The sequence below is a fragment of the Phodopus roborovskii genome, unplaced genomic scaffold, assembly GCF_943737965.1.
Source record: "Phodopus roborovskii unplaced genomic scaffold, PHOROB, whole genome shotgun sequence".
Classification (NCBI taxonomy): Eukaryota; Metazoa; Chordata; class Mammalia; order Rodentia; family Cricetidae; genus Phodopus; species Phodopus roborovskii.
In genome coordinates this window covers 24,852,906-24,874,017 of record NW_026126460.1, presented here as the reverse complement: position 1 = coordinate 24,874,017, position 21,112 = coordinate 24,852,906, and the positions used below count along the sequence as shown (strand labels likewise).

Genomic DNA, 21,112 nt, shown 5'->3' with positions numbered 1-21,112 from the left:
TGCCTACACTTCACAGGAAGGGTCTGAGGAACTATAGTGGTTCAGTAAGACTCCTTTCAAGGATCCATCAGCAGTGACTTCTGGGGAAATGAGATCTGGCTAAGCTGCGCGACTCAGTTTCCTGTGACTGTTGAAATGGTGTGTCCTCTGCCTACTGAGAATCTACTTGAAAATGCCACAGAGTGGATAGCCATTGCTGATTCTTTTCAAGACAGGATCTCGCATAGCCTCAGACTTAGTGTCACTGAGGATAACTGAACTTCTGGCCCTATTGCCTCTACCTCACAAGCGCAGGGATGACAGCCATGCGTCACCAGGCTCAATTTATGTGGTACCAGGGCTTTGTGCATGGTAGGCAGACGCTCTACAGACAATTGGACCTACAGCCCACACAGCATTCTCTGGGGATTCCCAAACTACTGTACTGTTTTAAAAAGTCATTCTAAAGTCTTTTGATGTTATAATTACATCATTTCTTCCCTTCCCTTCCTTCAAGCCCTTCCACGAGCCACCCACTCTCCTTGAGCTCTTCCAGATTTACGGCCTCCTTTAAGTGTCATTGTCGTTGTTATATGTGTATTCCTACATATGTAACTACAACCTGTTTGGTCTGTATGGTATTTACACACATGTTTCAGGACTGACTGGTATTGACTCTTCCCACTCTCCGTTTTCGTTAGTTGCCTGTAGTTCTTTGTCTGGAGACAAGCTTTTCCTTCTACATTAGCATGTCTGTTGGTGTCTTCCTTGTTCAGCTCATGTTTAGGCAGCCATTGGTTGAGTCCTCATGGTTGTAGCTTCTCTGATATCTCTAGGAGACACAATATCATAGCAAACTTCCTGTTCCTCTGGCTCTTAACTAGCTGCTCTGTCCCCACAGTGATCTTTGACTCTTGGGTGCAGGAGTTGGGTTGTAGATGTATCAGTTGTCACTGAGTTTCATAGTTTTGCACTTTGTTTGGTTTTGGTTTTCTGTAATGGGTTCCTTCTGCTGCAAAAAGAAGTTCCCTTGATGAGGGGCGAGGTCTACACTTCTCTGTGGGTATTAGGATAATATTTACAGTGTATTTAGGGATTATGATGGTTTAGTAAAGTAGCAGTTTTAGGTTCTCCAAGATCTAATTCTAGGTAGTTGGCTAGGTTTCCATCACCAGGCATGATTTGTCTCTTATTGAGTGGGTCTCAAGTCCAATTAGAGAGCTGTTGGTTACTGCCAAGGTTTGCATGGACTATATATGAGCTGAGCTTAGCGACATAGGCCTTTAATCCCAGCACTTGGGAAGAAGATGCAGGAGGATTTTTGAGTTTGAGGCCAACCTGGTCTACAGAGAGAGTTCCAGAACAGTCAGAGACAGGGTTTCTCAAAAACCTGTCTCAAAAATAAATGAATATATGTTATGCATAGGTTTTTTTCTGCTGGTCTGGACCCACCGCCATGCCAGCCCCAAATAACACATAGAGGCTCTGTATTAGATATAAAGCTGTTGGCCAGATTTTTGTTTCTTATTGGCTAACTCTATCTTAATTGTTAACCCATTTCTATTAATCTAAGTATTTCCATGTGGTCTTATCTTACCGGAGAGAGGAGTCCGTGTTCTGCTCTCTCCAGTCCTCCATCTTGGATTTCCTCTCTACTACTTCCTCTCTCCTCCTAGTCTCCTAGTCCTGCCTATCTTGCTTTCCTATTGGCCAACAGTGCTTTATTCATTAACCAATACAAGAAACATATTTACAGAGTGACATCTCCCATCAAATCATATATATATATATATATATATATATATATATATATATATATGATATGAAGACTTACATGTATTATAGGTATTTTAGGTAGATAAAAAATGTAATTCCTCATAACTTTTTCAGACACCCTATTTACCCACCCCCTCCTTCTATATTCATCTCCATTCTGTCCCAAATTACCCCCCATTTTTCCCATTTCCCCCTTTAGGTCACTTATACTGCTAGCCCCCTCTCTATTGCTCAGCCCTGGATTCTGCTTTGCGGGGACAATGAATGTCATCAGGGACAGTGAGGCCTCCCTCCCTTGCGCCCAGGATGTGGGGTTGCCTCTAGACCTTGGCTCCCTGGGCTTCCCATGCCCTGAATACCACTGTGGTCCAGGAACGGGAAACGGCTTTGGCCGAAACTGGACATGGCCCCAGGGACCTCTGAGAGAGCAAGTCCTGGCCCAGGGCAGTGAAAGCCGAAGTAGCATGGCCACAGGACTGGACCTGCCCCCACGGGACCGCCGGGAAAGAGTCCTGGGTTAGGGTTAGGGTTGGTTTGGGTTAGGTTTAGGGTTAGTGTTAGGGTAAGGGTAAGGGTAAGGGTAAGGGTTAGGTTTTATGGAAAGGGAGATTAAGATGAGCATGGAGGCCCGGGCTCTGACATCAAGGAGCCGGCATTTGGAGCCTGGCTGGCCGTCTAGGAGCCATCTGCATTTCTGTGAGTGCATTTACCCAACTAGGCCCAGATGAGGTAAAGAGTAGCCGGCCCCAGGTTATATATTCACATCTGCAGACTCAGAGGAACCTCAGAGGAGAGAATATATAATGTTCTTCCTGGGTCTGGGTTTCCTCACTTAATATGATTTTCTAATTCCACCCACTTACATACAGTTACCTGTTCATGAGTTCCTTTCCTTTACAGCTGAGTGGGATCCATAGTGTACATGTACCACATTTTTACTATCCACCCATCATGTGAAGGTCATTGTCTTCACTTCTTAGCTACTGTGAACAGAGAAGCAATGAACACAGCTAAGCCATTATCTGTTTAGTAAGATGTTGAGCCCTTTGAGCATATGGTAGATTTATTTTTTAACTTTTTGAGAATTCTCCACACTGATTTCCAGAATGGCTGGACCAATTTGCAATCCCACCAACCCACATCCTCTCCAGATTTGTCAAATTCCTTTTGTCCTGTCTCCAGAGTCTCGAGGAAGGACACAGATGTGATTTAAATGAGAAGCATGCTGGACAGAAATCAATGTTTCCATCATCCCACAAGCACCACTGACCAATCACTTAGCAAACATAAGTGAACTTTTAAACTTACCAGTCCAGCCTCCATCTGAAATCAGTAAGCCCAGCACTAAGGTAAAATACGGGGGCCGGGTTAGGAACAGCCCTTCCTGGATGTGACACCTGTCCTAGTGTCAAGAACTGAATCCTGGTGACCACCTGTCAGGTTCCCATGGACACCTCTGCCAAGTCAGTCAGCTGAGTGTTCTCTACCTTTGTCTCATTAGCTATCGGTCTCTGTTAAATGTCTCCACGTGAAGGTGCTTGTGTAGGAGGAAGCATCTTCAGCAAGCTGTTCTCAGGTTTAGAAATAACCTTTCTCCATCAGTAAATGACCTAGTGACTCATCTCTTCTGCTGCACAGAAAGGACCAGAATAGATTAAACTCATTAGACCACTTTGCAGTTTTAATGTAGCAGGAACATGGGGAACCTGGCAAAAAGGTATTCTGAATAATCAAGACATGCAGATCTTTTCGCAATGGCAGGGATGGTAAGTTTATGGTGTTTAGTTTTACTTTTCCTCCAAGAACATTTTTCTTAAATCATTAGTTTTTGTGTTATTAGTGACTGACAGGCAGCTGAATACACAAGTATCAGTGGGAATGCAAACACCAGCTGAGCATTTCTTTTTCAAAAGTATGTGCCTATAGCTGTGAGTTAACTTCTTTGTTTTGTTGTTGTTTTGAAATAGGGTCTCACAATGCAGCACAGGCTGGCCTTGAACTTGTGATCGTCTAGTCTCAGTCTTTCTCATTCTGAGTGCTGTGGTTCTATTCAGCACACCAAGTTTGTGGCTTGTGATTAAGACGGGGGGGGGGGGGGGCGGCGGCGACAGGCAGGAGGAGGTAGGAGTGAGGAGCAAATTGGAGTGTTTCAGAGTTAGTTATAGGCTGGCCTCCAACTTTTATTGCCAAACCTTTGATCCTCCTGCTTCTACCTTCTAAGTGCTATGATGCCTGGCCTGAAGATTTTGAGTGCATGGATTTTCTTCTGGTGAAAGGGCCAGGGTAGCCTTAATTTGCAAGATGAGAATAAATCAAGCTATCCTCAGTATTCTGCTGAGAGCCCTGGACTTCGTGTGTTCTCATACCCAAAGTCAAGAGCCACAGCTCTAAGTCTTCAGACTGAGGTCTTTACAAACTTGGGTCTTTACAAACTGAGGATTAGAACGATGGTGCAGTGCAGGCTATCTGTGAAAGGGATTGAAAGCAGTGGGCATCAGAATGCAGGCCTGGATGGTACACCACTAGCTGCAGGATGTCTGAGTGGGCATTCAAGTAGTAAAAAAAAAAAAATCTTTAAACATTTTTATTTTCAGCTTCCATACTGTTTTCCCCTTTCCATTGAAAATGGAAATGAAAAACTGAACACTCATGTCTTGGCATCAGAGTGAAGTGTGCGTGTATCCAATCCCTAACTACAGAACCCTGAGGAGAAACAGGAAGTGGACTAGCTTGGGCACACATTTTCATGGAATTGTCAAGCTGTGTGTGGCCTGGAAAAGTCATGTCACATAATCGTGTGCCATATACATGCATCCTATCTGGTTTCCAACAGGTTTGTGACAGCCTAAGTTGTGCTGTGGGGCTGGAGCACCATCTTGTGGTCAGGATCAATCCAGGATTACAAAAAACAGCTCTTGGTTTGACCTCTTAACCCAGAACTATAATCCCTAGTACATTCTCTTCTATGACTTTGAGAATAATTTTCTCCATTTTATATATCCATACAGTAAAATACGGTTTGAATTTTAAATTGCATGGCTTATGTTATCCTAGTTGTCCATTCTTCCATTTTTTTTTTTTTTTTTTTGGCTTAGGATCTTGTGGGTTTAAATTATAGTGAAAAAAGACAGGAGAGGTAAAATATAATAGATGGCTATCTTTTCAGTGCCAAACCAACAATGTCTTCATAACTGGATAATTCCCTTATGTCCTTATGACCGCCTTTACAATTAGGATAAGGCATTGGTCAAAAAGCTAGCACCCCAGATGATCATTAGATGAGCTTAGTCATGTGCTCCGCTCACTATCCTTGAAACCCACATATTCCTCTAGACCATGTATGAAGTTTACTCTTACAGGGTAAATCTTTTAGAAATTGATTCCAAGTTTTCAGCTGTTTCCAATGGAACTGTGGAAATACGCTGGTCTGTCTACATTCCAGACCATCATCCCTTCTCCATGGTTTTAAAAAGACTTAAAATAATTATAGCCTAACAATTTGTGTTCAAAGACTTTACTTAGAAATGTTTTAAAAGTATATTCCTTATGAAACATGTGGGTCTTTTTCATTGCATTTCATTTTATTCTGAAGCTACATTTGTTCCTTATGTAAATCTGCATGTACAGAGATGGTTTTGAAGCTTGAGAGCTGAAGGGAAGTGTCACAAGCCAGGTTTTGCCCCCCCCCCAAACTGGTTCCTTTTCCTTTCTCTGAATTCAGTTAATAAGGAAAAAGTGGAAGTACACTAGGAAATCAAGTTTGCATCCCTAGGGACGAAGAGGCTATAAAGAACTGGGAAGGGAGGCTAAAAAAAGCGCAGGACTAGCCATGACTTATTTTTTATGCTTTCTTGCCATCTCCACAGCCATGATCACCTGTCAGGGCACTGGAAGCCATGCTGTGTTAGCATGCATTTGGGATCATAGTGAAGTTAGAGACAGGTAATCTATCAGCCTGAAGGAACATGGGCTTCCAACCTCCCATCCTCAAAGATAAGCAAGGTGAGTGTGGGTCAGCTAGGTCCCCAGGCCTACTGTAGATAAGAGAGTTCTCATTTAGCCTTGTAGGCTAAGGTCTTACAACCTGAGCAAGAGAAGTCAGAGACTGCATTTTCCACGTAACTCTGAGAAAGAGAAATGGAGTATTGAGTTTGCCAGTGAATTCACCCAAGACTAAAAGGAATGCTTGCCTAAAGAAACCTGCAATGGATTCTAGCTAGTTTGGCATTTGGAACACGGTGGGCCTGTGTTGGACATGCCTGTTTTGTGCCTCATGCTACAGCTGACTCCACGGTGTTGAAAGGTTTATGTGAAGCTGACTCATGGGTGACAAACACTGATGGCAGATGTCATTCTGTATATATGTTTCTCATACTGGTTAATGAATAAAACACTGTTGGCCAATAAAAAAGGAAGATAGGAGGGACTAGGAGACAAGGAGGAAAGAGGAAGTAGTAGGGAGGAGTCAAGATGGAGAGTCTGGAGAGAGCAGGACATCAGCCAGCTCTCTGGTAAGACCATGTGGAAAAATGTAGATTAACAGAAATGGGTTAATATTTAAGACAGAGCTAGCCGATAAGAAACTAGTACCTGGCCAACAGCATTATATATAATACAGAGTCTCTGTGTGTTAATTGGGGCTGGCGTGGCAGCAGACAAAGACCAGCGGCGGGAGGAAAAACCTACTCCTTACAAAACACAAATGGTGTCTGCACTGCTGGGTTTTGTCTGTTATCTTTGCCTTTAATTGGAACTGAAGTTAAAGCTCAAAAAACTAAGATTAAGAAACAAAACAACAAAAATAGTGAACTAGGAAGATACGAGTTCCAGGCAAGCCTTGGCTACTAATGAGATTCATCAAACAAAAACCACAATGAAACTTGGTTATGAAAACTACTAGTTTACTTGACTAGCAACCTCTCAGATGCCCTGTGGAAACAATTTCTGTTACCTGTGGTATTGTGTCTGTTATATAAGACACAAGTTCCACCTTTCCGGCCAGTCCCAACAACGGGAACAACAGGCTTTTTTTCCAAGTGGGCTGGAAGTCACTGGCAGAGGGTGAGACTGTAGAGAGAGCTACCTTCTCCACATAGTGTCAGAGGGCTTCCCTTGCTCTATCCAGGCCACAGCTTTGCAATGTCTCTCATCTCAGTGCTTTTCTAGCTTCAGAATGAATACTGTGTAGACTATTTTGTCACAGGCCTAGGAATTTTGCTCTGGTTTTCCAGGGGCAGCCCTGTAGAGACCAGAAACAAACACACTCAAGACTTCATGAATCAGGGTTAAAATAGTCCTGTGATCCAGCTCTGACCTGCAGCCATCCCCTACCCCTGTGATCTCTCAAATGAATAGGAAGAAACACGGAACTCCTCATAGTAGCCAGGCAGGGATTATTTTTTTTCCATTTTTTTATTTATTTTATATAACCAAGTCCATTTAAATGAAAACAAACATTTATAGACAATATTTGGGAATTTGGGCGTCGTTCTTGCCAAACTACTTCCTGCTGGTAAGGGGCGCTGCATCAAAGAAGAAGTCTGTAAGGCTGTTTGTCCAGCTGTTTTGAATGTAGGATCACCTGGTACTCTGTTTCAGGCGGTCTGGCTTGATCAAACCACATTAGTCTGGAAGGAATCCACAGCTTTTCATTTTCTGTGGAAACAAAAATAGAAATCCTTTTCCCCAGTAACTTGTCCTTGAACTTAAATTTTTGAGTCAAAGCATTTTTTTATTTAATTTATTATTTTACATGTCGATCCCAGTTCCCTCTCCCTCCTTCCCTCCTTCCCTCCCTTTTACCCTCTCTGCCCTCTCACATGCACTCTAACCACCCTCCCCTCCCATCCCCCCACCCCAATTCCATATGTAGGGGAATGCCATCCAGTTGGGGTCATGTAGATCTGTCAAGTCATGTGAAGTAGGGACTAGGGCTTCTCTCCTGTCTCTAGATTAAGGCAGTTATCCCTCCATGGGGGATGTGATCACAAGGTCCTTTTGTACACCAGGATACATCCTGGCTCCACTGTCTGAGGTCCCTTAGACTGCTCAGTCCTTCTGACTAAGACCCATATTCAGGGGGGGCCTGAGTCAGTCCCATGCTGGCTTCCCAGCTATCAGTCTTGTGACCCATTAGCTCCTCCTTGTTCAGGTAAGCTGTCTCTATGTGTTTCTGCCACCTGGTCTTGTCCTCTCCATCTGCATCTGGGTTCTACTTCGACTCTGTTTATGTATGGGCATTTGCTCCTGTTTCCAACAGACATTAGTTGAGGGCTCCATGGATAAGTTAGTTGTTGATCTCACTATCTGGGAAGGGCATTTATAGTAGCCTTTCCACGGAAGCTCAAATTGTTAGTTGGCAGCAGTCTTGTAGTTCTCTAGACCTTTCTTTGTGTTCAATTTTATCTTCAAACCAATATTGGCTCCCTCTTTTTTGTGTTCTCTCTCTCAATCTCTCTCTCTCTCTCTCTCTCTCTCTCTCTCTCTCTCTCTCTCTCTCTCTCTCTCTCTCTCTCTCTCCTGTCTTCTATTCTTAACCAGGCTCAATCTTCCTGGTCGCACGTGTTTTCCTTTCCTCCCCCTCGTTTTCTCCTACTTCTCTCTCCATTCGCTGCCCCCCCACTTCCCCTATGCTCTGGGGAACTTGTCCCTTCCCAGTTCTGTGAGGGACTTTATATGAATCTCTTAGAATACACCTTGTATCCTAGTTCCTCTGGTGGTGTGAATTATAGGCTGGTGATCCTTTGATCTAGTTCTAAAATCCATATATGAGTGAGTACATACTGTGTTACCTCATTCAGGATGGTTTCTTCAAGTGCCATCCACTTGCCTGCGAATTTCAAGATACCATTATTTTTTTCTGCAGAGTAGTATTCCATTGTGTAGACGTGCCACATCTTCATTATCCATTCTTCAATTGAGGGGCATCTAAGTTGCTTCCAGGTTCTTGCTACTACAAATAGTGCTGCTATGAACATAGTTGAACAGATGTCTTTGTTGCATGGATGTGGATCCTTTGGGTATATGCCTAAGAGGGGGTATGCCGGGTCCTGAGGAACCGCCATACTGATCTCCAAAATGGCTGTACGAGTTTGCACTCCCACCAGCAGTGGATGAGTGTTCCCATTTCTCCACATCCTCTCCAATATGAGTCATCATTGGTGTTTCTAATTTTAGCCATTCTGGCAGGAGTAAGATGGTATCTCAAAGTTGTTTTGATTTGCATTTCCCTGATAGCTAAGGATGTGGAGCACTTTTTAAAGTGTCTTCCAGCCTTTTTGATTTCCTCTATTGAGAATTCTTTCTTCAGTTCTGTGCCCCATTTTTTAATAGGGTTATTTGGTGTTTTGTTGACTAGTTTCTTGAGTTCTTTGTATATTTTGGAGATCAGCCCTTTGTCGGATATAGGATTGGTGAAAATCTTTTCCCAGTCTGTGGGCCAGTCAGGGATTATTATAGAATAACAAGATCCACTGTCGAGGGTGAGCATGTGCTATGACCTAAGGGGCTACTTAGAGGAAAATACTCTCAGATGATTGGCTAACAAGACCACTATGATGACCTACGTGCCTAAGTTGCCAGGTGCTGTATTTTCAAGGGTCTGGGATGGTTTTTGTGAAGTGTGTTTTCCAGTTCACACGATCAGTAGACCCTTTTGAATGAACTCTTAAAGGGGAGACATGGTACCTTTGTCCTTTTGGAGTTTCCTACTAGATAGTAACCTCAGGCCATTTAGATTTGTGCAGAGACAATGCCAGAGATATGTCTCGGATTCTATTTTTCAACCAAACAACAGCAAAGTCAAATGATGGGGGAGATTAAAAAGAAAGAAGCCCTGTTAGAGCTATTGGAACAGCTGTGCTACATTAGGTGAAAATGGGTTTCTCTAAGTGGGGTCCAGCAAAGCACTGGCCACTTTGCCTTTCCACCCTGTGGCACTGGAAAGCTCACAAGTATTTCTCTCTGTAAGGAGTTGGTTTTTCCGCCTGCCGCTGGTCTTGTCCCACCGCCGCGCCAGCCCCAATTGACACACTGAGACTCTGTATTTGATATAATGCTGTTGGCCAGGTACTAATTTCTTATCGGCTAGCTCTGTCTTAATTATTAACCCATTTCTATTAATCTATGTATTTCCACATGGTCTCATCTTACCGGAGAGCCGGCTGGTGTCCTGCTCTCTCCAGACTCTCCATCGTGACTCCTCCTTACTACTTCCTCTTTCCTCCTCATCTCCTAGTCCCACCTATCTAGCTTTCCTATTGGCCAACAGTGCTTTATTCATTAACCAGTATGAGAAACATATTTACAGAATCACATCTCCCATCATCCCTCTCTTTAACTGTTTTTCACACATAAAATTTGTATTGCTGGAGATACAAGAGGTTGGCCTGGAAGCTGGTGATGAGGCAGTGGTCCTGCCGAGACCAGGCTGTGCTCTGCTGTAAATTACCCCATATTGGGTAAATGTTTCAAAGACTGCGCCTGGTCCTGAGAGACACCCTTACTTTAAAAGATTGACTTGGTGTATAAGCATGCATGTATGTGTACAACATAGGTGCAGTGCTCATGGAGGCCAGCAGAGGGCATCAGACACCTGAAATTCAAGTTACTGAAGGTTGTGAGCCAGCACATAGGTGCTGGGAAGGATACTAAGTGTGCTTAACTGCAGCTCCATCTCTCCAGGTCCTGAGAGACTACAATCTGCTTTTGACTGTTTTGAGGATAGAGGATGACTGTGCACCTGTGCAAACAAATGAATGGCAGCATGTGTCTGGAACCACCATGCACACAGAATGACGAATTGCTTATTCCCCCAAACAGGGAATCCACAATTATATAATTTATTGGGCATGGATTAAGACAATAGGGGCACATTGGCATATTAAAATTGTATTAGGGACAACAGACTCAAGAACTTACTGAACACATGAGACAAGAAAGCCAACCTGGGGTTCTGCTTGGGAGGGCTACGAACAACTAACTCTCCTCATAAAGCACTTGGAAGTCTAGCCCCTTTTCCTACGTGTACTATGCACACACAACCCTATCCATACAATACACGCCTTAGGAACTCAGCTCCTCTTTCCCATAAGGGAAAGCCCCAAACAATAATCATGGCTACTAAGAATCTTCATCCACGTGGCCTGCTGCTCCCTGCATGACATTCTGAGCTTTTCTATTGCTTTACATAAACCTTCCTAGCAACTCTGTCATCAGTGTGACCTTTTACTTCATTATTGAACAAAGCATCAAGAACCTGGAGACACCAGTCCAGCAACAGCCTGAAGACCTAGGAAAAAGGCCAACCAGCAGGATTTACAGCCGTGGTAGAGGCAGGCAGTCCATGATGCCTAACCAAGGAGGGCACTGAGTGAACAAAAACCCTGATCTCTTCTGGGGTTCACTGGCCAAAATCAACATCAAGCCCAAAAGGACTCACCTGGGTCCTGGACCCTAAGATGAGGTGGACACTTAGTGCTGCAATGGCCCCCACTGACCTGGCATGTGACAATCAAGTGTAGGCAGCAAGGACCAACAGAGAACTCGCAACAGTCCCAGGCTTGAGCTCAGCTCGATACCTATGACAATGGACTCTTCCTCTTCCTTCAGTCAGATCTGTCCCTGTCCTTTTGCCTCTACAGTGGGACTCTGTCCGGTAGCTTTGTTCTCAAACTTGTGACATTCATAGCCACTGCTGCTTCTGCAGCCTCTTTCTTGCATCAATACAAAAAGGAAATGGATCTAAAACAATAACTTTTTATTCATATTACAACAAACTTCACATATTTGACTTTACTTCAAAGCTGGAGCTTTGCACAAATTATACACATAGTAATAAACCAACATATATGAGAAACATAAAATGAAACAAATACCCGTCATCTGATAAACACTTGTTTAATTTTAGGAGTACAGTAAAAATAATGAGACAGGTTCCTCCCTGCATTTTGTCCCTCTGGCACAGTCTCACTGCTTTGCTCTAGACATGATGGTGTCACCCTGCTTGCTGCCTAACTGGCAATGCTGGTTTTCTCTGCTTTTGAGCTCTCTTTGGGCTTGGAGTAGTTCCAGGGCCGTCTGTTCTCTGTGAATCCGTAGAGCTTTCTAAGTGCCACTCGAGCAGCTTCCTCCTCTGCAACTAGTACCGTTTCCCCAGGTCCTTCTGCAACCAGCTTTTTATCACTAGAAAGAAAACAGACAGTTATCCTGATCGAAAGGAGGACAGAGCACATGAAGGAGTTAACACCTTGCATTCCATTCCATTCCATGAGAATATAATAACCAAGGGCTGGAGAGATGGCTCAGCAGTTAAGAGCTCTGGCTGCTCTTCTAGAGGTCCTGAGTTCAATTCCCAGCAACCAAATGGTGGTTCACAACTATCTGTAATGAGATATGGTGCCCTTTTCTGGCCTGCAGAAAGACATTGGGGCAGAACACTATATACATAATAAAGTAAATAAATATAATAATCCATGAGGGCCAGTATTTCCCAAGTCAAAGCACAAAGTAGCAAGAGGATCAGGTATTCAAAGGTTAGAGCTGGGTATGGTGGTGCACACCTTTGGTACCAGCATTTGAGAGGCAACGACAGGCAGATCTCTGAGTCTGAACCAGCTGGGGTCTACATGGCAAGTTTCTTAGATTAGAATAATCTTCAAATATTGGGGAAATGTTTGCAGAAATTTTAATCTGGTTATCTTAGACACTAAATGTTCATATCTAGTACTCTAGTTGAACTCTCTCTCATGCTAGCTCTCTTTCTCTGTCTGTCTCTGTCTCTCTCTCTCCTAGGCAAACATTCTACCACTGAGCTATACACATCTACCCTACTTTAATCTTAAAATCTGAAATCAATTTCAGAGAGGTCTTTTTCTAACAAAACTAAAAGGCTCCAAATGGGTTGAAACTTTGATAGACAGCAAAGCTCCTTTGTTCTAACCTGAGCTAATTGAAGCTGCTGCCAAGAACAGATTAAGGTAAAGTCCAACAGATAGAAATCAAACTTATTTTTCATATAGAAAATATGAAGTTAGCTTATACACCATGAAATTCTACAAACAGCTGGCCAAAAGTGACTTGGCAGGAGCTGGAGGAAAGGCTCAGTGTTTCAGAGCTCTGGCTGCTCTCGCAGCGAATCCAGGTGTAGTTCGCAGCACCAACACAGCAGCTAGCAATCATCTGTAACTCCAGCAAGACTGAAACCTTCTTCTAGCCTCCACATGAATGTGGTACAGACACACACACAGGCCAATACTCAGACACAAAATCTTTAAGTTACTATTACCAAAACACAGTCTTCTTCTGATAGGAGAAAGAAAAAAAAAAAAAACCAAATATCAGAAATAACCCCACCCACAACCCACTAGGGTCTCACTGTGTAGCTCTGGCTGTCCTGGATATAGACCAGTGTGGCCTTGAACTCAGAGATTTGCTTGCCTCTTCCTCCTGAACGCTAGGCTAGGACTAAAGGCTCACACCACTGTGCCCAGCTCAGAGATACAATTTTAATGCTGTTTGAAGTAACATTTAAAAACTGGCAGTCTATCTTTAAGGCTTCAAATCAAAATTACGAAGTGAAATTTTTTTTTTTTTTTTTTTTTTACTAACCAGTATAAGCCAACAAAATACAACGGCAAAGCAGTTGTGCTTCCTGACTGCCTGGTGAGTCTAGACTCGGGAGCCGAAATGTTCCTCTTCTTCAGTTCCTCTATGAGTAGTCCCATGGGATTTACGACAGTCCACATCTCAAAGAGCTCCTTCCCCGTCATTTGCGTAATTAAAAAGTCCTGTGCATAAAATGATCATTTATATCTTTAAACGAGAACAAAGAATACTACAAGATTCAAATCCATTATCATAAAAACTGATCTAGCCTGAAAATCTGAAATGCTCCAAAATCTGAAACTTTCTGCATCACAGTGCTGCTTACAAAAGTTGAGATTATAGAACATTTTCAGATTTAGGCTTTGGAACTCCAGTATGGGTTACCCTCTATGGGCACATACATACACATACACATACACATACACATACAAGGCAAGCAAACACTCATACATCAAGAGTTATACCATAGGTTGTTGTTTGTTTGTAGTTTTAATTTTAAAATAATCACAGTTAAATTTTTAAAAGATTTCAATTTCAAATCCTAAGAAAACTATGTCAAGCAATATGACATCAAAATTCAAAGAAGACAAGCCTGTGTCTACCTATCTCCTAAGAACACACCCCCACAGCCACTGCATTCCTTTTTAGACCCTGAGCTAAAACAAATCTTTCCCCTTAAAACAAAACAAACAAAAACCAAAACTAAAAGCTGAAAGTGACTTAAACCCTTCAGAACTTACAATCCAGCATTTAATATATGCTTTCTACTCTCTCTCTGCAAAAGGAAAAAAAAAAAATAACAACAAAATTACCAAAAAAAACCAGTTTAGGTCTTTGTCAGTTTTCTGGGGAGAAACAGTCAGCTCTATATAAAGATATAGCAAAGGAATGAGAGAAAGCAAGTTTTCCTTCTGAACTCATCAAGTGTACGTGAGCAAGGGCAATCAGCCATACCCACCCTGATGAAAAGCGCAGCCCTTTCGGGTCCACTGCTCTGTAGCAGGGCTCCAATCACTGCAAAGAAAGTCCGACGCAGTACAGGCAGGGGGACAGGGAACTCCGCACTCAGGGTCAACTGCTCCACAGCCAAGTTACTAGCCACATGACAGACAACTGCCTCACCAGTAAGAAAGCTAACCAGACTTTCAATGCCTTCAGTGGGCAAGTCTGGGAACTCATCTTCAAGAAATTGTGTGAGGCACTTATGGGAAAAGGACAGCCCTTGTTCGGATAGTTCTTGATTGTCCTTAAGATTCAGAAGAACAGCTTCTTTCTCGATCCCAAGTTTCTGACGTTTCGCCTCTTCGCTTTTAATGTAGCAGCTATTGATGAACGCAGTTTTGAGGAGGTCCAAGGAAAAGGTTTCTTGCAACCGGGCCCCAAAGGCTTGTATTTCCGCGTGGTAATCCCAGTTTGGCTTCTCTGAACTAAGGATGTAGACACAGCAAGAGATGGTAAGGGTACCATGACACCTTGTACAATTATGCTCTAGCTCTATTATATAAAGAAGGGACAAAACGAAGTTTGCTTCTCTTAATGTCAAGCTCTAACAGTTTAAATACAAACTAAGCAATGCAGATGTACGCTGGCAGTTCTTTGTAACATTCTACACATATGGTTAGGACTAATTTTTCCCTTTGGCTTAACTGCCACATTAAAGGGATTGTTCACGTTAGATTAGACTATTGTTCTAGCTTTTCAATTTCTTCTTTCTGCTCTAGCAGTGAAATTATGCTTTACACCTAAGTATAAACAAATTATAACTATATAGATTCAGGCCAGAAACTAAAAGTAGATTTATATTTAGTTTATATCCTATCTACTTAAATTTCAGAAATGACCACTTAAGCTAGTATCAGTATTACAAGCTTGTTAAAATTTCATAACCATGCATGAGGCTTGAGGTTGTTGTAGTTTAGTGGTAGAGTGCTTGCCTAGCAGACACATGGGAGTGTGTGTGCGTGTACACCTTAAATACATACACAATTCCAAGAATTAGAATTAGTGTAAACATGATTAATATTCTCCTGGAGAGCAAGATTAAAGTGGTAATGAAAATTTCACACCAGGAATAAGTTCCCCAAACACTAGAGCAGTCCCCGCTTCTTTGGGTGTACTAACACTCTAACAGAGGTCAGATGCCAGTGATGCTCTGAGAACGAAGTAGATCTACGTGTATTTTTGTCCACGAAGACACGGTAAACAGAAGACACAAGACGCAGGATCATATACAAGCATGATGCACTTCATAAGAACGTATGATTGTTTCTGTGTGTGTTTTTTTTTTTTTTTTTTTTTTTTTTTTTTTTTGCCACACAGCGAGATTAACTAGATCCAAAGCATAAACGTTTCCCCTCTCACTCCGGACAGTGGACACGTATTCAGTCCTACAACAGAAGTGAAGTTTTTCTGCCCTGGTTTGCAGTGCTGTGTGTAGAATGATGCTATCACCCTTAAAGGTGTCAAGAATCTCAGACTGAGCAATCACAACACTGGCCAGGCGCAAGCGGTTACTCTCTAGCAGGACGCATTTCTCTATTTGGGGTTACTGAGATTCTGCAGGGGACAGCCCGGACAGTGTCGCCCTTTTCCTCTGGTCGCGTGCGGCCGTGTCTCCCTGCCACCCCCCACCTGCCTGCAGCTGCAGCCCGGTGTCCTTGGGTCTACCTACCGTCGCACGGGCGGCGGCGGGGAGCGCAGCAGCCGCCATCGCTCCAGCTCCTTCTGGAAGCGGAAGGCTGCACGGAACCCCTTCTTCACTCCCCGGACCGGGGGAACCAGCGTCGGGGCGGCTGGAGCCAAGAAGCAGCGAGGGCCCCGCTGCAGCAGCCGCACCACAGAAGCAGCCATGGCAGGATCACGGCAATGAAGGGCGGAAGGAGGGCAGCCGGACCAGTGTAGCCGGAACACAGTTCCCCGGGAACGGAGCGACAAAGGGAGGACTCAGAATTAGGGGCCACCCACAAGGGCGGGTCGGCGGCGGGTTGCGTATTCTGCGCGTGCGCAAGTACTCCTTCCTGCCCGATGTGAGTGTTGGTGCAGAGAAAAGTTGCTTGACCCTGTCAGTCTCTCTTGTGTTTGTTTCTCAGTGAAGCAAAACACTTGTTTCACTTTCAATCAGCCTTAGGTTGTAGAACATCAATCCTGCTACTACTGAGCAAATGTTTTCCGAAGTTCGAGGTTTCACCTGACCCTTCTCCAAAAAGTCTCACTCTCAAAGGCCTTACGTTCAGAAATGTGGTTAACTTAACCAAAATTATAAAGTTTGTATTTAATTTTTTTTATCCATTTTACATCCTGCCGCACCCTCCCGCCCCCATTCTCCCTCCCAGCTCCTCTTACCCCAATCCCCCAATTCCTTCTTCTTCTGCCTTCACTCGGGAAAAGGCAAGACTCCTATGAGTATCAATAAAACATGGCATTATCAAGTTGCCATAAGACTGAGCACCTCTACATGTATTAAGGCTGGGCAAGGCGACCGAGTATGAGTGGGGTCCCAAAAGCCAGTAAAAGCCCAATTCCCCACACATAAGAGGACCAAGCTACAAAACTGTCACACATGCAGAGTGCCTAGGTCAGTCTCCAGCAGGCTCCCTGGTTGTCGGGTCATTCTCTGTTGACCTCTATGAGCCCAGATAAGTGATTGTGTGAGCTTTCCTGTGGTGCCCTGGACCCCTCTGGCTCCTACACTCCCTTGTCCTCTTCCTCCTCAGGATTCCTGCACTCCGCCTAATGATTGGCTGTGGGTCTCTGCATCTGCCTCCATCAGTTGCTGAATGATACCTCTCTAATGACAATTGGGCCAGGTACTGATCTGGTCACAGGAGACAGCCAGATCAGCCAAGTTTGTATTTTAAAAACAACTATCTTTTTCTTTTTTTAACCATGGGGAACGAAATTACTAGTTTTAAAAAGTCTTCACCGTCTGCAGCTTTCCTAGCCCCCCCCCCATGTAAATGGAAGTCACTAAGGGAAGTGTCTCTGCTTTTAGTTTCACACTGAACATCTTGACCTTTAGAGAAACCTTTCTAGGGTTCTGTGTATAGGCAGCAGTGTCCTTACAGTCACTCAGACTAGGCTCCTGTGTCTAATGGTGCCTGCTTACTAAATTACTTCTCAGTTTATTTCCACAACAGGAACTCTCTCTCTCTCTCTCTCTCTCTCTCTCTCTCTCTCTCTCTCTCTCTCTCTCTCGATCTCTCTGGTTAATGTAATTACCACAATTACTACAAACAATACTCATACCTCTCTTTCTGCCCAGACATCCATTTCATCTCCCTCAAAATATAGATCAAGACATGCTATAACGTAGTTAGAAAGACTTCAGCGCTAGGATTGTACAGCCCAGTTTGAGGTTCTTAACTCTTCAAGATGGAGAATCTGGAAGGCTTATTTAAACCTATAAAGGCCTTCCAATGGACATCCAGTTGAAGCAAATTCTCTAAAACAGATCAAAATAGTATTGGAAATTCACAGATTGTCAGATAAGTGGATTCACCAAATCACAGGGAATTGTCATTTCTGCAATATTTCATTCATATATTTCTGCAACTTTTCACTTATTATTGAGAGAAATATCCTAAAACTGATTGGTGTAACTGATGAACCAGCCTGCCTCCATTTTGAGCTTGAAAGCCATTTTATAGTAAAGATAAACAAGGCCCTTCCTGTTTATGATTACATCTCTGTGTCTCGCTATTCCCTTTCTATAACCTTAACTACAAATGGTTCTGTACCACCTGTTCCAGGAAACAGCAACCACACCTTTATTTCAAATGGTTATTATGACCACCTTGTCATGACCACTTGCAACCATGTCTGTTTTAGGAGGTTGTTATGTTTATGTTCTGCTTCTGTCGTAACTTTATTTGCTTGCCAAACCCCCCCATTTGGAGACCCCTTATTCCTGAATTACAAAAGACCTTAACTTATTCATGTTCAATGCTGATCTCTTGAACCCCATCTTTAGGGAGAGACAGCCCATATTCACAATTTTTTTTTAAGCCATGCTTTAATTAGTTTGACCATGATGATTTGGGTCAGTACTCTTTCTCCTCACATTTGTGGGATTACCAGTAACCTGGAGCTTCATAAAGTTGAAGTGATATGACTTTATGTACAAAGACTCTCAGCAACAACAACTAGAACATAATTTTCAAAATTTAAAAAAATCCTCAAGGTCTCAAGAAGTGTATCCTACTAATGCCCCATATGGAGCTCAGGAATTAAAGTCTGTATTTAGCTTCCTGATATTCTAACTGTTGGTATAACGACTTCAAAAACAAGGAAATGTTTATTTGGTGTAGTGGTTATTCTTAGTTGTTAACTTGACTACAGCTTAAATTAACTAAAAACCAAATGGCTGGGCACATCTGCAAGGGATTTTTTTTCTTAATTAAATTATTTGAAGTGAGGAGATCCACTTGTGATCCAGATCTTTGAGGTGGGAAAAGCCACCTTTAATCTGGGCCATGCCTTCTGCTGGCAGCCTGTATAAAAGACCTAGGGGAAGGAAGCTTGCTCTCTTTGCCTGATTGTTATCATTCTTGCTGGCAAGACCATTGCTTTGCTGGCATTAGAGCCTACTTCTTGGGAATTCCAACATATACTAAAGACAAGCTGAGCCATCAGCCTCAACTATTGGATTCTTGGACCTCCTGTTTGTAGGCAGCCATTGTTGGATTAACTGGACCATTCCAATAAGACCCCTTCTTTCTATTTACATAGAGATTCATTCCATGCGTTCTTTTCCTCTAGAGAAACCTAACTAATACATTTGGATTCATATTGTTTGAGATATCAGTCCATGGTCAGGCACACCCATTGCTTCTGAACCCATGGTAAGACAGTACTACATCATGGCATGGTGTATAATGGCACAAAGCCTGTTCATCTTGTGCCTAAGATGTAAGGAAAATTAATTGAAGAAGAAAGGGCTAGGGATCTAGAATCTCCTTCAAGGGTCCATTCCCCAATATCTGACAACTTCTCATTAGCCCTCAACTAATAAAGGTTCCACTGTCTCTCAGTAGTACAATGGGCTGGGACCATACTTTTACCATGTGGGCTTTGGAGGGATATTACAAATCTCAATATAGGAAACTTGCTTTTAACATTATGTTTCAATGAACATAGTAAGAAGACAACTACTTGGATCCAGGATCCAGGCCCAAAAACTTGAAGGGAAGGAAAAAAATTTGTTGGTTTTTTTTTTCTCTTAAGAACCCCATTTTTCTTTAATCTAATATTACTCCTAATTTTCTCAAAGCTTTATAAGTGTCAAAATTCTGTATTCCAGTTGGTCAGCATTGGGTGAACAGTGGGTGGAGTCATATTAAGGAAGACGAGAGGTGAGCTAATGAGAGTTCACTTTAACCACAGGTGAACACCAACCCTTGATGTTTTTCTATCAGGGACCTTGCTTATTCAACCCTTTAGTGATAGTGTGGGCAGCTGAAACACAGTGCGCAGAAAGATGAAAAATAACAAAGAGGGTGAGGTCTGTAGTTGGCTTGCATGCATACCAGCAATCTCAACCATTTGAAAGCATCCTGCCTCTCATCTTAGATAAGGAATCAGACCCCAAATGGTCTATCAACTCCATCATGGAGAAAACTTCAGATAGAAATAATTGCCATAAAATAAAACTACTGGAGTTAAAACTGCTTAATATTTGTAAAGTCTGGTTTTGGGGAAGTTGATTCTGTAGATACAATAGCCAAAGTGCAAAACTAGTAAAGACCACTAGAGGCTTACAGCCATCTGGGATTCCATTTCTAGGGGATCTGATGCCCTCTTTTGGCCTCTGTGGGCACAAGTATAATACACAATACACATAAAGTAATAAAATAAATAGAAATGTATAAATGTCAGTATAAATCTAATGTAAATATTTTAATACATAACTATACCACAAGTCTTGATGGGGTAACAGGCACAAACAGAGACCATTCTGCCTGAAACATCTGTGTTTGGGAAGTCTTTATAAAATAAGGATCACCAGTGCCAGGCAATACCTTGACTATAACCCCAGGAGAGATCCTAGGCAGAATTACCCAGATACTCTGCTCTCATATCCTAAGCTTTTGGGTACTATGCTTGAAGAAACCTAGTTCTATAGTAATTTTTTTTTTATTTGGGGCCAAATCAATTGGGTGAAATGGCAACATATTCCACATTCCAAAACTATATTGAAAGCCAGGGTCTAGATGGATATAGATTCACTAAATGTAGAGGAGATGAAAGAAAAGAAAAACAGAATTTCCTAGCATATACAAAGTCACAGGAGAAAGAACTATTAAGACTCTGTAGCGCTGAAAGGAGGGTTCACTGGAGTGCACCAATAATAGCATCCTACAGTTGAGACGACACTGAAACTTATATGTCCATAGAAGCAAATCACGAAGCACAATTCCCCGCTAGCCCAACATAATTTAGGGCCTATATACCGTTTCATAGAGAATATGAACAACTATAAGGAAATGTAGGTGCTTTGTAGGGGAATTTACTGGGCTTGGAGAGAGATGGCAGCACATGATGGAGTTCCTTGAGCAGGAAATATAGACAATAGATGGCAAGTGGCCCTCATTGGAATAGTGAGTGGTGTCCTCAACGTCAATGACCTACAAGGAATGCCTGTCCAGGTGTGTTAGGAGTCTTCAGTCTTTACCCAAGATAATGGAAACTAAGTGGAGGGGCCAGATGTAATTATTTATTTCATTGGGGGTTCAGGCTTTAGTTAGACAAAGATAGC

At 42.8% G+C, this 21,112-nt stretch overlaps 1 protein-coding gene across 1 annotated transcript; it reads right to left on the bottom strand.

Annotated features, from left to right (window-relative positions):
* Nucleotides 1–11,636: 11,636 nt before the first annotated feature.
* On the bottom strand, nt 11,637–16,212 carry Mrpl44 (mitochondrial ribosomal protein L44). The gene is made up of 4 exons (XM_051190549.1): nt 16,031–16,212; nt 14,318–14,786; nt 13,363–13,541; nt 11,637–11,937 (listed from the first exon to the last, which is right to left on the bottom strand). The coding sequence occupies exons 1-4, from the start codon at nt 16,207–16,209 to the stop codon at nt 11,766–11,768; spliced, it is 999 nt and encodes a 332-aa protein (XP_051046506.1). The 5' UTR covers nt 16,210–16,212; the 3' UTR covers nt 11,637–11,765.
* Between the last annotated feature and the right edge of the window lie 4,900 nt (nt 16,213–21,112).